Source organism: Emiliania huxleyi, assembly GCF_000372725.1.
Source record: "Emiliania huxleyi CCMP1516 unplaced genomic scaffold EMIHUscaffold_302, whole genome shotgun sequence".
Taxonomy (NCBI): domain Eukaryota; phylum Haptophyta; order Isochrysidales; family Noelaerhabdaceae; genus Emiliania; species Emiliania huxleyi.
In genome coordinates, this window is record NW_005199753.1 from 74,636 (window position 1) to 86,210 (window position 11,575).

Genomic DNA, 11,575 nt, shown 5'->3' on the forward strand with positions numbered 1-11,575 from the left:
GGGGGGGGGGGGGTCCACGCGCGCAGAGATTGCCATTGATCCAGACGGGACAGTTGAGGCGTGTGCTGTCTGACTCACATCTGCACACGCGCGACACCTCTACGGAGGTCGGTATCCTTGTATGTGTGTTCTTGCGCAGTTCCCTCCGCAGCAACAGGCGCGCTCCAGGCATCATTGGCTGTGACAGTTGAGGGTGGAGCGTTGAGGTCCGTGAAACGCACGGCGGCCTCATGAAGTATGTGACGGCTCTCTCAGTTCTACAACAACTAACTCTAATCGACAAGCCTCGAGAGGGTTGCTCCTCGAGTTGTCCTCCTCGAGTGTTTTTTGCTCCCCCCGGCGGTCCCCCCTCTTTTCGTCTTGTCCAACCGGCAACCCGCTACCCCGCGCCGCGGCCCCGCGGGCTCCTATATTTCTTGATTCGGAAAAGAAGGTGAGTATCTTTGGCTCACGCCACGGCTCTCGCTGCTCCTCCGTCTCTTTTTTCCATACTGCGATCGCGTGTAGCGTGTTTCCCCGCCGCTGCTGAGTGAGGGGGCAGACGACCTTGACATCGCCGGAATAGCGCCGCCCGCCCATGCGAATGGATCTTTCTTCTTGCGAATGTTGCAAGAGTCACAATTCATGGGGTCCCGTACCATGCGGAATCGACCCTATCCAGTGCTCAAGTGCTCAAGAGTCACAAAAGATATAGCGCGCGGTTTGCCTGCAAACCAGTCCAGGATCTCGGTGCTTCACTGCTCACCATGGCGCAAAAAATGCCAAACCCGCCGACCACCTCTGCCACTTTTGCGCGATGCGAGTCACTCCAGCAGCTGGTTCGACAGGTCCTCCCCGTGACTTAGACGGCCGTATTCGCCCTTGCATAGGGCCAGTGGCATGCCTGATCCTGGCAGTCCTTGCGTTTGGCAGCTTCGCAGTTCCGATCAAGTGGACCGGCAATAAGCCGTACCCACAGGTGATGGCTGCGTTCACCACCTCGTGTTGCTTTCTATTGGGGCTCGGACTGTGGCTTTCGGAGGGGTGTCCAGACATGTCGGAGGCTCTTTGGCGAGGGGCAGCGAGTGCCATATGCTGGGCCCCTGCGACGGTGGCCTATGTCTATGCGGTGAATGCAATCGGCATCACGGTCACGCAGACGTGTGTGGCTGGTCTCTTGGTGGCAGTCAATGTACTATGGGGGGCCTGTATGTTTTCTGAGCAATTGGAGGGAACGTGCATCATGGGTCTAGCGTTGACCACCTGCGGTATTCTAGCCGGTATCAACGCGAAGAAGTTCAGTGAGCGGCAGATGAACCGCATTGCCGGTCAACACTCCCACTTGGACCTGAGCCAACCGGTCCAGGCGGCGTCCTCAACAGCTCCTACTGATCAAGAGCAGCTCGTGGAGAAGGGCGCGCTGAGGTCTCACGAGCTGGTCGTCAGCAACGGCGGCGGCGCGCATGCAGGGGGCGGCCAGCAGCAGCCCGCCGCCGCGCACCCCGTGCCGGCGCCATCCGAGTGGCGGGTCGGCATGGCCGCGGTGTGCTTCAACGGCATCTGGGGCGGGTCCATCATGGTGCCCACGCACGGGATGAGCCGAGCGCCCGCAGACTATGCCAGCTACTCGCTGGCGTTTGGCAGCACGGCGCTGCTGGTGATCGCCGTGCTGTGGTGCATCAACTGGAGAAGCGTGCCGCTATACGTGGCGCAGTGCCGGGTTGTCTGGCGGCGGGGACTGGCGTCGGGCTGTCTCTGGGCCGTGGGCAACGTGTGCTCGGCGGTGGCAGTCAATGGGTGGGGCGACATGGCGGGGCTGGGGCTGGCGCTGGGGTACAGCGCCGTGCAATGCAACTTGGTGGTGAGCAGCACGTGGGGGGTGTGCCTGTTCAGGGAGGTCCAAGGCGCGATGTCGATCGGGATCTGGGCGGTCGGCGCCGTGCTGGTCCTTGCGGGCATCATCATGATTGCCTCGTCCCATCGGTGATCGATCCTTCCAATCCACATATTGGCTGCTGATGGCGACATTGCTACGCGCAATCGGGTATCCGTGCGTGGAGCCCCCCGGGGGTCGTGTTCAGGGGGTCGTGTTCAGGGGAATGTAAAGAAAGAAAGAAAAGAGAGAACAGGGAATGTACGTAAGAGCAACTGGCAGGAAACTCTTTCAGATTTTAAGAATTTAAGAAAATCAACTCTACAGCAGACAGAAAGAAAGAAAGAAAGCAGACCACCCAAGGGAGGGATGGGAGGACGGCACGCCGCCACCACACAGGGCTTTTAAGAAGAGGGGTGTGGTGCGCTATCCGTCGCCCACCCTTGGGGCTTGGGCGTCTGCCTCTTCCTATCTCTCTTCGCAGTCCCTCGCCGATTCTCGCTGCAACCTTCATGCCACCTCGCGGTCTTCCACTCTCGTCGTTCTCTCTCTTGAGTACAGCAGACAGGTAGGTCTAAGGGTAGAACCAAGGTGAAGAACAGCCAGGCTCAGACAGGCTCAACACCCGCGTTATGCCTCACTTCTTTTTGATTGTGCTCATCCGCCGGGAAGCGCGACCATGTCCGACCGTATATCAACGGTGTCAGGGATCCAGGGTGATAGCGCGATTTGGCTGCCCGTGAAGCCCCTTTTTTTTGCAAGGGCTTCATCGGTCCTTGGCCGGCGCAGGCTCCGTCAACGCGACCGTTCTAGCGACAGCGACAAGAGAGATGCCCAACCAACAGGGTGAGCTCCGCCTGGGCGTCATCGGGACGGGCTGCATCGGGATGGAGCACATTCGCAACGCGCTGCTTCTTCCGTCGGTCCGCGTGGTCGCGATCGCCGACCCTCACGAGCCGTCGCGGCAGACAGCGCTTGCCGAGCTGCAGCACGCCGGCGTGCGTGAGGTGATCGCGCTGGAGCGCGACGCCGAGATGCTGCAGCTGAGCGATGTCGACGCCGTGCTCGTGTGCACGCCCAACGACACGCACCACGCGGTGATGCGGCAGGTCCTCGCCTCGGGCAAGCACTGCCTCGTTGAGAAGCCGCTCTGCACGCTCATCTCGCACTGCGCAGAGACGGTGGCGCTGGCGAGGCAGCCCGGCGGCTTCGGCGGCACCGCGCCGCTGCTGTGGTGCGGGATGGAGTACCGGTGCGCAAGCCCAGAGAGCCACACGCAGCTCCTCGCACAGAGCGATTCCTGGCCGGCCGGCACACTCTCTTTTGTCGGCCGGCACCGTCTCGACGATACGCCGTCGGCTGCTGTGCGCGTAGCTCTCGCCGCCCCGCCGCGACACAGAGCTGCGCTGCAGTCCACTGACACGCCCAATGGCATGTCCACGACGCGTCCGCAGGTACATCCCGGCGATCGCGCGGCTGATCCAAGAGGCGGGGCCTCATCGGCGACCTGCCGCCGTTTGTATGTCTCCTGTATGGCCCGTTCCTTGTGTGTAGGCGGACCAGGGCCTGATCGGCGACCTCCGCATGCTGTCGATCCGCGAGCACCGCTTCCCCTTCCTAAAGAAGGCTAGCCACTTCCTAGACCCCTCCTAGACCCCTCCTAGACCCTTCCTAAAGAAGGCTGGAGCCGCACCAAGGCGCGGAGGGGGTCCGTGCGTTGACGTCGCCGCGTGGCGTTGAAGGTTGGCAACTGGAACCGCACCAACGAGCGCACCGGCGGCACTCTCGTCGAGAAGTGCGTCCACTTCTTCGACCTCATGCGCACCGTGCCCTCGCCCGCAGCCCGGCCGCCTCTTTCTTTCCCGGGAGGGGGCGTGTCTTGTTTTCTAGGCGTCGCATCCTCCGCTCGGAGCCGCGGCGCATCTTTGCGAGCGGCGGGCAGGAGGTCAACCACAAGAGCGTCGACAGCGACGTGCTCGACAGCGCATACGTGATCGTCGACTTCCAGTCGGGCGCGCGCGCGATGCTCGAGCTGTGCATGTTCGCCGAGGCGTCAAAGCACCAGGAGGAGGTGTGAACAGCGTCTTGTCTTCACGCGCGGACGCGGCCCCGAGGTGTGAACAGCGTCTCTTCACGGTTCGCAGCGGTGGAACAGGTCTCGCTGGTCGGCACGCGCGGGAAGCTCGAGGCGTTCGCGCCGTCGCACGGCACGAAGCAGGACGACGAGAGCGAGGTACACTTCACACACACACACACACACACACACACACACACACACACACACACACACACACACACACACACACACGCGCGCGCGCGCGCGCGCGCGCACCGGGCCTTGCCCTTTGAATGCCGTGGGGTTCCTGTCGTCTAGACCTGGAGACGCGAGGGGCTGCCTGGCCCTTGCCCCACCACCTACACCTCGTGTGTGTGGTGAAGCTCACCTCACCGTACCTCACCTCAGGTCAACTTCCGCCGCTGCCTCCGCTCCGCAAAGTTCATCGCAGAGTACGAGGAGCGAGATCTCGCCGAGAGCTCGCCGAGAGCCGAGCGAGAGCTCGCCCAGAAGTTCGACCCAGACTGGCCGAGGGTAGGAGCGCGCGCGGCCGCCCGCCGACCTCGAGTGCGGCACGATCGTCGAGGCGCACGAGAAGATTGACGCGCGGCTGATGCAGGCGCGAGATTGCAATCTCCCGAGATGAGCCGAGATGAGCCGAGAAGGTTGAGATTCGGCTGATGCAGGCGAGACTGCAATCTCCCGAGATGAGCCGAGATGAGCCGAGAAGGTATAGATTCGGCTGATGCAGGCTGGAGACCATGCCGGCTCCACCTACTACGAGCTGCACCGCTTCGTCGCCGCCGCCCTGTCTTCCGGTGCCGAACCGGACGCTCTCTCCCTCCCTCCCTCCCTCCCTCTCTCTCTCTCTCCCTCACCCCCCCCCACACCCCTCTCTCCCCCGACGAGACGGGCCGAGATGACGCGAGATGACGCGAGATTAGGCGCCAAGCCGGACGTGACGCTCGAGGACGGCGCGCTCGCGGTGATGATGGGCGTTGGGGCGAGATGTAGCCGAGATGTAGCCGAGATATGGCCGAGATGTAGCCGAGATGTGGCCGAGAGATGGTTGCGGTGATGATTGGCGTCGGGGCAGCGCCAGCCGAGGGGCGGAGCACGGACTCTTGTTGTCCAGCGAGCACTCGAGTACACCGAGAGGACACGCACTCCGCTCTACGCTGCTCTGAGGACTCTGCACAGTCCCGTGTCTTCCCGCCCTGAGGCTTGCCGTCTCCAGCACGCAGGCGCACGAGTCGATGGCGACCGGCTTGCCCGTGCTTTGGTCCGACCTCGTCGAGCGGTACGCGCACAGCGGAGGGGCGGTGGACGAGCCCGCCTGAGGCCGAGGTGACCCGAGGTGACCCGCCCCGGGCCGCGCCGTGTCTGTTTCGGCCGCCGCCTCTGGAGTCGCCCCTCCCCCCTCTGTTCCGTTTTTGGGCCGAGTTCGGGTGCCGAGCGATTCGGCCGTGCATGGGTGTGTGCATGGGCCAGGGAGGCCGAGCATGACCGGGGGTGTGGGTGGGGTGGGGTGGGGGGGCAGATGGTTGGGATGCGTCTCTCACTCACGACTCACCCACACCCGCCGGTGGAACGCCGCCAGTTGTGATCTGGCATCACGGTGCGTGTCCGGTCAGCATGTCTCGGGGTGCGGCTTTGCGGGAGCGGGAGATGTCAACAGATGATCTGTGTCACACACCGCACACAACACTTGGAGTCGTGCGATCTGCGATCAGCCGAAACGCGAACAAAAGTTTGAATTAAAACACGAAAGACCCCGCCCGCGCGGTAGAGCCGTACCCGCCACGGACAGCGGAAGAGGCGCCACACGCTCTGTATATGCGCATACAGCCTACAAGCTTATACAGTAGGGCACACGGGGCACGAGAGTGACGTGCGGGCGAGTCCGAGATCCGAGAACAACATGGAGAGTGTGTACACTCACGTTGTGCACACGGCACGCGAAGGAGGAGGAGCGAGAGAGCGCTTCTCAGCATGCAGTCAGTGGCTAAAGAGCGACGGGCGAGCGGGCGCCCTTCCAGTGACCAGCGGCCGCAAGTATTTCTTTGTGTTGGCTGTGATAGTGCTCGCACGCGCGCCAGTCCGCACCTGTGTCGAGCCTGTCTTGCTGAGAGAGAGAGTTCTTTTGTTTAAATTCTTTGTGTTGGCTTAGGGTCGGGTTTCACACGCATCACAGCGGTCTCGCGCGGATCGAGCGATCGACATACCTGCTCTCTTGTTCTGTTTTGTGCCCCTCTACCTGTGGCCCCGGGCATGCCAGCCTGCTAGCTGCTGCGTGATCGCTGCTCCTCTCGTTTCTCCTTCTCATGTTTTCCCCGCTTCTTATTCTGAAAGCCGTAGAGCCCCACAGGACCCTCAGCTCGTCCCGCGGGCGGGGGACTGCCACACAGCCCACACGCCCCTACGTAGCGTCGCGCGCATCCCAGCGACATCTCCTGTACGCTCCGCCCATCACTCCGCTTGGAGCATGCGTGCCGCCAACGGTGCACCTTCCAACAGCGCGTGTGCAGACGGAGTTCAATAGCGTCCACCCTCGGTGCTCGGAAGCAAGTCTACAACATACTCAAGACCTACCTATATCGCTGCGGACTCCAGTTCGGACTCGGGACGGTGGTGGCTCAAGTGGCGGCGGTGGCAATCGTGGCGGCAGCCGTCGCATTGCCCATTGGTTGCGTCGGCACCGTCGGCGACGGCGCGTGGCATGGGTTGCGCTGCTTGCAGATGTAGTCGCCGCCAAACTCGAGCGCTGCGGATGTTATCTCGGACGAGACGAGCCGCCGGCCCCACTGGTAGACAGCGACCGATGCGTTGGCGGCGTACGACTCGACGCACACGGGGGCGAAGCCGGTCGCAGTGGGACCGAGCAGACAACGGCGCAGCTCGGACGGTCGCGCGGTGACATTTGCCTCGAGCCGGTGGCCCGTGAGCGGGTGCGTGCCGACGAGGCGGAGGGAGCCGTCGCACCCATTCACTTCGGCGCTCAGCTTGCCGTTGGCCGGGGCAAAGTCGATGGCGATTCCGCTGCCCGCCGGGTGCCGATAGCCCACCAGGTAGGCGGGCGGCAACCCCTCGAAGAGAGGGCCGCCGGAGAGGGCGAGGGCGGCACCGGAGGTCGTGTCGAGGGCTTGCGACCACGTCCACGAGGACGGGAAGGCCTTGCCGTGGTTCTTCTCTTGGTGGGCCCACGCATCCACACCCTCGTCGCTTACGCCAGCGGTGGACGACCACACGTAACGCCGCACTCGCGAGCGTAGAGAATAGACAAACCAGTGCAGCGGCAGCGGCAGCTGAGAGAGGCGGCCGCCGGGACCATAGCCGCCGGCGCTCCATGGCGTGGCGCCGTCGAGTTCGGCAACGAAGCGGACGCCGTCGCAAGTGATGTCAATGGACGTTTCTTCTGCGGTGACGATGAAGGCGCCGGCCGAGCTGCGCCACTCAAATGCCGGCGGGCCTTGGACGTCGGGAGGAGAGTTGACGGGCTGGCCGCCGATGGTGACGTTCCGTCCATTCGGATAGCAGTTGTGGACCTCCATAGGTTCCCCGACGTCTGCTGCTCGAAGGAGTGCCACGTACGTTGTCGGGAGTGGGCCCTTGCCGCTGTCTCCGGCGCTGCCGGCAAACACGTGACCAAAGATCACGCCAAAGCTTTTGCTTTCGGCGATGATGCGTGTGTACCAGCCCTCGAAGAAAGGAGGCTGCGAAGGGTACGGATGCGGCGAGTAGAGACTGCCACTGGTTGAAGCGAGAAGCGAGAGCAACATGACTCGCTCTCTCCTGGCTGGAGCCCTGAGCTCTGAGCGGGGACGTGCGCCTCAGATTTTTCCCTCAAAATTCTTTTCTTGCGCGAGGGAGCTTTGTTGTAAAATTCTTTCTGAATTTTACCACCCCACTGGGATCGGCGGCGGCGCCAGCAGCGTTCTCGGATCTGAAGTCGATTTTTGAGCGCCGATCGTCGATCGATCGATCTGAGGCGCGTGCGAGACAAAGCGCGCGACAAGGGGCGCCGGATTCGCGAGGATACTACAGGCAGATGATACGCGGAGCGTGAGGACGTCTCGAGACTCGACTACTGACTTGAGTCACGGACCTGCGCCGCGGCCCGCGCCACGCCTCGAGTGCCCGCGCAGTCAATTCCCGCCTGGAGACCGTGATGTTGCTGCCTCCCAGGGCCAAGCAGAGGATCAGCAACTGTGTGCTCATCCCTTCCTGTTCCTGTCAACATGGGGAAACCCAGTGCGACGGCTGAGGAAGGCGCGCGAGCATTCGGTGGGTGTATTTGGTGTGTGAGGCGGGAAGCAATGGTGCGCGTGACGCGGGGGACGGACTGTAGTTGCGCCGTGCGAGGACGCTTTGGTTCTGTGGGCAGACACGCGTGAGCAGCGGAGGCACCCCATATGCATACCCAAGCTGTCGGACCCAATGCAATGCCCGCGCCTCTTTGATGACTTTTAGATTATAAACGTAAATGCAAAATGGCTGGTCGCGTGCTCGAAGGGGGGAGAGGTTGAATGTTAGGTTGAGTGTGTTAGGTTGAGTGTTGTTTGTGAATCCTGTTTGATGGTTGTGTGTGTGTGTGTGTGTGTGTGTGTGTGTGTGTGTGTGTGTGTGTGTTCGCCCACTATCACCAGCGCCACGACAACGCCCGTGCGGCCCGCGTCGCTCTCAGGCGTCGTACACGCTAACCTCATGAATGAACACCGGTCACCGCGGCGGGGCAGCGCGCCAGTTACACAGGTTTCACAAACAACACACTCTTTCCCTCTCACTCTTTGTCTTTCCGTCCGGAGAAGGAAGGGTGGTGTTGAGAAACACCGGGGTTTGGATGAGCCGGACGCTTACGCGCGCTCGCCACGGATGCGGCGGGCCAGCTGGATGTCCTTGGGCATGATGGTGACGCGCTTGGCGTGGATGGCGCACAGGTTGGTGTCCTCAAAGAGGCCAACCAGGTAGGCCTCGGACGCCTCCTGGAGCGCGACGACGGCCGACGACTGGAAGCGCAGGTCTGTCTTGAAATCCTGCGCAATCTCGCGCACCAGGCGCTGGAAGGGCAGCTTGCGGATCAGCAGCTCTGTCGACTTCTGGTAGCGGCGGATCTCACGGAGCGCGACAGTGCCCGGGCGGTAGCGGTGCGGCTTCTTGACGCCGCCGGTGGCCGGGGCCGACTTGCGCGCCGCCTTGGTGGCGAGCTGCTTGCGGGGCGCCTTGCCGCCGGTCGACTTGCGTGCTGTCTGCTTGGTGCGTGCCATGGTCGTTTGGTTGTTGGTTGATCGTTGGTTGACTTATGACTCCTACAAGCAACCTCCCTGGACCGGCGGGCGGAGGGCAAAACCTGCAGCGGCGCGCCCGCATATCTCCAGCGCGGCCGCGCGCGTCTCCAACTTGCTCCTCGCTGGCTCCGCCCACCCCCTCGACTGCACGTCCACCCCAGACTGCTCCGCCGCCCGCACCTCGCCCTCGGCACCACCTCAGGGCTGAACCCAGAACCGCAAAAGAACCGCAGCCCGAGTCGCATGTGCACTCAGCCCGAACAGTTCTCATTTGCTGCTGCAATGCGCCGAGTCAAGGCTATTCGGGCCGATCTCCCTGGCTCTCATCGTTCGTTCATGAGAGGTCTGGTCAGAAATGGGTGACTTGAATGTCATTGTCATATCGATGTATCGAGCAGCCGAGGCCAAAAGTCTGGGCTAGAGGCTGCTCTCTGTACGCGCGCCGTCTCCTCGCACCCGGCGACGATGGAGAGCCTGTGGACGTTTACCACACGCAAATCCAGGCGCCGAGCGGCGCGAGCGAGACCGCGGGCTGAGACTGACTGCCAACGTCTCGCTCGACGGCACGCTCTGGCGGTGCATCGCTGCATAGCTGCGTGGGCTCGGATTAGATGAGATGGTTGGTGCCACTGGACCTCGCTTCACGCCCAGCTGTGCACCAGGTGCGCGTGCTCGTCGAGTGGTGGAGCGAGTCAAGGCGGCTGATGCGAGGGGAGGGACACCGCGCACCGCGGCGTTTGAGGCGGCACCAGCGTCTCATCGCAGGTGGCACTGCTTCCTTTAGGCGAGACGCGAGGCACATCACCTCGAGGCGATCTCGTGAGGTACCTCACCCTCTTTCCACCGGGCCACACGCCTCGGCGCCGCTCGGATGCAGCAAGTTATGAGCCATTGGGGACACCAGGTCTTTCCCTTTGTGCCTGTGTACGAGCACGCCTTGGTGGATTGAGGGTGCGGGCTTGCACCGAACTCGCGTGGTGCGCACATACGGCTCTATAAACGCGGAGCTCTGTGTGGACGGATAGCGTGGGCGGCGCGGCGCACTTCAAGGACCCAACTAGCATCGCCATTAGCCCCGACGCCAGCGCTGTTTGTGGCGGACTCCGGCAACCACAAGATCCGCCGGGTCGAGGTGGCGGCGCTGAAGGGGAACCGCACGCAGGGCTGAGGTGCGGTTTTCACATTCGTTGTGGCCGACCACAGCGGCGCGCGAAGCCCAGAGAGCCGTACGTACACGGCGTGCTCCTAGGAAGAGACGTCTCTTTGCCTCCATCTCTTTACGAATGTATCTTCCAGATACTGCGCCGCCGCCGGCGAGAATCGGTTCGTTTGCCAATTTGCATGTGACGGGCGTGAGACTGTGGCGAGTGAGCAGTGTCGCGCGAGACAGTGTCGCGCCCCATGGGTGCGTGTGTCAGTGGGTTCGAGAGGGGGGCTTCTCGTCCTCTCTCCGCGCTCCGAAGAACCAACCGCGGCTGCGCCTGCGGGGCTGCGCGAGTGCGCGCGGAAAACCGGGCACTCCGCGCAAGATGTGCAGAGCCCAGGCAGAGGTGGACTCTGTGTGTTTTGCCTAAGAGAACTGAACAGATTTACGAACAATGAATCTCTCAGGATAATAAGAAGCTAGAGGGGTGAGCATGAGCGATGAGGCTGAGTCCGATGCTGTGTCTCTCGGGTCTCGGCTGACGTGCGCGGTGTGACGGTGCGTGCCTGCGGCCCGGCCCGCAGACCCCCATGCCGCGGTACCAACAACCACACGGACCACCACGCATTGACCATGCAACCCATGCAACGCTGCGCGGCCATACGGGCAGTACGTACGAGACGCCTCCCCCCCCCAACGGGCCCAGCCATCGCGGTGGCCGGCGCGACCCTCCTTCCCGGGGACGGCGGCGGCGCTACTGCGGCTGCAGTGGCTCGCCGGTCACCGTCTCGTACGCGGCCTCGACGTCGGCGACGAGCGAGTCGAAGGTGGAGGTCTGCGGGTAGAGGTGGGAGAGAGGGGCGGGGCGGGTGAGGTGGGAGAGAGGGGCGGGGCGGGTAGAGGTGGGAGAGAGGGGCGGGGCGGGTAGAGGTGGGAGAGAGGGGCGGGGCGGGTGAGGTGGGAGAGAGGGGCGGGGCGGGTGAGGTGGGAGAGAGGGGCGGGGCGGGTGAGGTGGGAGAGAGGGGCGGGGCGGGTGAGGTGGGAGAGGGGGGCGGGGCGGGTAGAGGTGGGAGAGAGGGGCGGGGCGGGTGAGGTGGGAGAGAGGGGCGGGGCGGGTGAGGTGGGAGAGAGGGGCGGGGCGGGTGAGGTGGGAGAGAGGGGCGGGGCGGGTGAGGTGGGAAAGAGGGCCGGGCGGGTGAGGTGGGAGAGAGGGGCCGATCTCGGCGCCTCATCGCAGG

General features: G+C 63.4%; 1 protein-coding gene across 1 annotated transcript in view; it reads right to left on the reverse strand.

Annotated features, from left to right (window-relative positions):
- The window catches only part of EMIHUDRAFT_368305 (putative histone H3), a gene marked incomplete at its 5' end in the record, with an annotated part of 31,639 nt that extends 22,466 nt beyond the window's left edge, over positions 1–9,173 (reverse strand). The window contains 3 exons of the mRNA XM_005774972.1: positions 2,685–2,698; positions 4,002–4,008; positions 8,706–9,173. Of these exons, the coding sequence (XP_005775029.1) occupies positions 8,762–9,173 (412 nt within the window). The remainder of the gene's footprint in view (positions 1–2,684; positions 2,699–4,001; positions 4,009–8,705) is intronic.
- Between the last annotated feature and the right edge of the window lie 2,402 nt (positions 9,174–11,575).